The sequence below is a fragment of the Theropithecus gelada genome, chromosome 1, assembly GCF_003255815.1.
Source record: "Theropithecus gelada isolate Dixy chromosome 1, Tgel_1.0, whole genome shotgun sequence".
In the NCBI taxonomy this organism is placed as follows: domain Eukaryota; kingdom Metazoa; phylum Chordata; class Mammalia; order Primates; family Cercopithecidae; genus Theropithecus; species Theropithecus gelada.
Window position 1 is genome coordinate 16,882,297 of NC_037668.1, and position 4,255 is coordinate 16,886,551.

Sequence of the window (4,255 nt, forward strand, 5' to 3'; positions counted from 1 at the left end):
ATATATATTTTTTTTTTGAGATTGAGTCTCACTGTGTCACCCAGGCTGGAGTGCAGTGGTGCGATCTCGGCTCACTGCAAGCTCTGCCTCCCGGGCTTACGCCATTCTCTTGCCTCAGCCTCCCGAGTAGCTGGGACTACAGGCACCCACCACCACGCCCGGCTAATTTTGTTTTGTATTTTTGGTAAAGACGGGGTTTCACTGTGTTAGCCAGGTTGGTCTTGATCTCCTGACCTCGTGATACGCCCACCTCAGCCTCCCAAAGTGCTGGGATTACAGGTGTGAGCCACTGCCCCCGGCCTCATACTATATTTTTTTAAACAACTAGTTGCACTAGTCATACCTTCATGTACTCTCCCTTCACTTTTGTTTTTTTTAAATGGAGTTATATTTTACATGCTGTAAAAGTCATCTTTGTACAATCCAATGGTTTCTTTTTTTTTTTTTTTGAGACAGAGTCTCACTGTGCCACCCAGGCTGGAGTACAGTGGTACAGTCTCGGCTTACTGCAACCTCCGCCTTCTGGGTTCAAGCCATTCTCCTGCCTCAGCTTCCCAAGCAGCTGGGATTACAGGCACACACCACCACGCCTGGCTAATTTTTGTATTTTTAGTAGAGACAGGGTTTTGCCATGTTGGCCAGGCTGGTTTTGAACTCCTGACCTCAGGTGATCCACCTGCCTCGGCCTCCCAAACTGCTGGGATTACAGGCATGAGCCACTGGTGCCTGGCACCCAGTGGTTTTTATTATATTAACAAAGTTGTACAACCATCATCCCCCCACCCAATGGCAACCACTAATCTACTTTTTCACTCTGGATTTACCTATTCTGGATATTTCATATAATTGAATCCTATAATATATGGCCTTAAGTGTCTGGCTTCTTTCACCTAGCATAGTGTTTTCGAGGTTTGTCCATGTGGTAGCAAGTATGAGTACTTCATTCCTTTTTTTTTTTTTTTTTTTTTGAGATGGAATCTCACTCTGTCGCCCAGGCTGGAGTGCAGTGGTGCGATCTCCGCTCACTGCAAGCTCTGCTGCCTCCCAGGTTCACACCATTCTCCTGCCTTAGCCTCCCTAGAAGCTGGGACTACAGGCGCCCGCCACCACGCCTGGCTAATTTTTTTTGTATTTTCAGTAGAGACGGGGTTTCACTGTGTTTGTCAGGATGGTCTCAATCTCCTGACCTCGTGATCCACCCGCCTCGGCCTTCCAAAGTGTTGGGATTACAGGCGTGAGCCACCGCGCCTGGCCAAGTACTTTATTCCTTTTTATGGCTGGATAATATTCCACTCTGTGGGTGTACCATGTTTAGTCCAGCCATCAATTCATGGACATCTGGGTTGTTTATACATTTGGGCTATAATGAATAATGCTACTATGAACATTCACGTATGTATAAGTTTTTGTGTGAACATACATTTTCAGTTTTCTTGGGTTACCTAAGAGTGGAATTGCTGGTGACATGAATGGTAAATCTGTGTTTAACTTTTTGAGAAACTGCCGAACTACTTTCTGAAGTGGCCACATCATTTTTCATTCCCCCTGACAGTGTGTGAGAGTTTCAGCTTCTCCACATTCAGGTATCTTAGTCTGGCTCTAGGTGCCCCATCACCTCCCCTTTCCTTCCAGGAGCTGCTCCAGACACAGGAGGAGCTTAAGGAACTGCAGGCAGAACGGCAGAGCCAGGAGGTGGCTGGGCGACACCGGGACCGGGAGTTGGAGAAGCAGCTGGCAGTCCTGAGGGTTGAGGCTGATCGAGGTCGGGAGCTGGAAGAACAGAACCTCCAGCTACAAAAGACCCTCCAGCAACTGCGACAGGACTGTGAAGAGGCTTCCAAGGCAAGGGGAGTGGGCACAGGGCTTAGGAGGTGGAGGCTGAGGGTGTCTGGAGGGCTGAGGAGCCAGAGGGTGTGGAAAGTTACCTGTCATGGGTATGTACTGACCAGTTCCTGGGTCCTAGGTGTGTGGTTCAAAGAAGCCAGGATTTGGCAGGGGGAGGACACCTGTATCTCTGTAGGGGTGGGATTTTCCGGGAAGCGTCTAGCTGGTGGCAGCTCCTTTCTTTAAGCCTCATTCTTATGGGCGGTCTTTGGGACGGCTTTCCTGGGTTTGGTCAATGGCCCCAAGCACTGGGGTCTGAGCTGCCACCCCCTGAACCGTCCTTAGGCTAAGATGGTGGCCGAGGCAGAGGCAGCAGTGCTGGGGCAGCGGCGGGCCGCAGTGGAGACAACGCTTCGGGAGACCCAGGAGGAAAATGACGAATTCCGCCGGCGCATCCTGGGTTTGGAGCAGCAGCTGAAGGAGACTCGAGGTCTGGTGGATGGTGGGGAAGCGGTGGAGGCACGACTACGGGACAAGCTGCAGCGGCTGGAGGTCAGTGCTTCTGCCCTCCCAGCCCAGCCCTCTCTGCTCAGCCCTGGTGAAATACTCCTATGCTAAACAGCCATCAGTTTCACTTTGTTCTTAGTGTGCATCTGTTTCGCCTCCCCAAACCCTCTGTTAACCTTGGGTCTATTTCCTGGAGTATACTTTGGCGCCAGTGTTCCAGTCTTTGCACTGGTATTTTTGTCTCTTATCTCTCACCCTTTGCTTGCTCTATGCATCCTGATTTCTTTGCTAGGAGCCTGTTTTCATTGCGCACCATTTTCATAAATACCTCCCGTCCAGCTACCCACCTCCAAATAACTTGAACCCAAGTTTTGCCTTTTTTCAGTCCAACCCTGCTTCCCTACCTCCCAGGCAGAGAAACAGCAACTGGAGGAGGCCCTGAATGCTTCCCAGGAAGAGGAAGGGAGTCTGGCAGCAGCCAAGCGGGCACTGGAGGCACGCCTCGAGGAGGCTCAGCGGGGGCTGGCCCGCCTGGGGCAAGAGCAGCAGACACTGAACCGGGCCCTGGAGGAGGAAGGGAAGCAGCGGGAGGTGCTTCGGCGAGGCAAGGCTGAGCTGGAGGAGCAGAAGCATTTGCTGGATAGGACTGTGGACCGACTGAACAAGGAGGTGGGGCATGGGGTATTCTGGGCCTTTAGGAAGAGGCCTAGCTCATCCAGAAGCTGGCCTGAGGGGACAGGGGGTTAGGGGAGAGGGGTTAGTCAGAATGTGTGATGTTTATGGCCAGGTGCGGTGACTCACGCCTGTAATTCCAGCTCTTTGAGAGGCTGAGGTAGGCAGATACCTGAGGTCAGGAGTTTGAGACCAGCCTGGCCAACACAGCAAAACTCTGTCTCTAATAAAAATATAAAAAATTAGCCAGGCGTGGTGGCTCGTGCCTGTAGTCCCAGCTACTCAGGAGGCTGATGCAGGAGAATCACTTCAGCCTGGAAGGCGGAGGTTGCAGTGAGCTGAGATCACGCCACTGCACTCCAGCCTGGGTGGCAGAGCAAGACTCTGTCTTAAGAACAACAAAAAAGAATGTGTGATGTTTGCTTTCCTCAAGTACATTGTTAGGAAGACCAAGACCAAATCTTCTGGAAGGGGCATCCTTCCTACCTCCCCTCCATGCTTTTGCTCTTTCCCTCACATCCCATTCCTTTATGGTCTTCATTCTTGGAGAGCATCTCCTGGGATTCTCCCTTAGGAGTCTACAAAACCTATATACAAGAATCATCATTGGCCAGCTTGGGCAACATAGTAAGACTCTGTCTCTACTTAAAAAAAAAAAAAAAAAAAAAAAATTAGCCAGGTGTGGTGGCTTGTGCCTCAGTTTCTCTATAGATGAGGAACTGAGACCCAGAGAAGATAAGTAACTTGCCTATGGTTGCTAATTAGTGGTAGAGCCAGGATTTGAACCCAGACATCTGTATTCCCAGCTACTCGGGAGGCTGAGGTAGAAGGATTGCTTCAGCTCAGGAGGTTGAGGCTGCAGTGAGCTGTGACTGCCCCACTGCAATACAGCAAAAGCCTGTCAAACAAAAAAAATCTTCATTGGTAGAATTTTAAATTTCGGGCCAGGCGCGGTGGCTCAAGCCTGTAATCCCAGCACTTTGGGAGGCCGAGACGGGCGGATCACGAGGTCAGGAAATCGAGACCAGCCTGGCTAACACGGTGAAACCCCGTCTCTACCAAAAAAATACAAAAGACTAGCCGGGCGAGGTGGCGGGCGCCTGTAGTCCCAGCTACTCGGGAGGCTGAGGCAGGAGAATGGCGTAGACCCAGGAGGTGGAGCTTGCAGTGAGCTGAGATCCGGCCACTGCACTCCAGCCTGGGCCACAGAGCAAGACTCTGTCTCAAAAAAAAAAAAAAAAAAAAAAAAAAA

General features: G+C 50.9%; 1 protein-coding gene across 2 annotated transcripts in view; it reads left to right on the plus strand.

Moving 5' to 3' along the window:
* CGN (cingulin) overlaps positions 1-4,255 on the plus strand; it is a 29,970-nt gene that overhangs the window by 18,254 nt on the left and 7,461 nt on the right. For both annotated transcript variants that reach the window (XM_025365496.1, XM_025365488.1), the window contains exons 11-13: positions 1,633-1,842; positions 2,170-2,376; positions 2,743-3,000. In XM_025365496.1, coding sequence (XP_025221281.1) covers positions 1,633-1,842; positions 2,170-2,376; positions 2,743-3,000 — 675 coding nt within the window. The remainder of the gene's footprint in view (positions 1-1,632; positions 1,843-2,169; positions 2,377-2,742; positions 3,001-4,255) is intronic.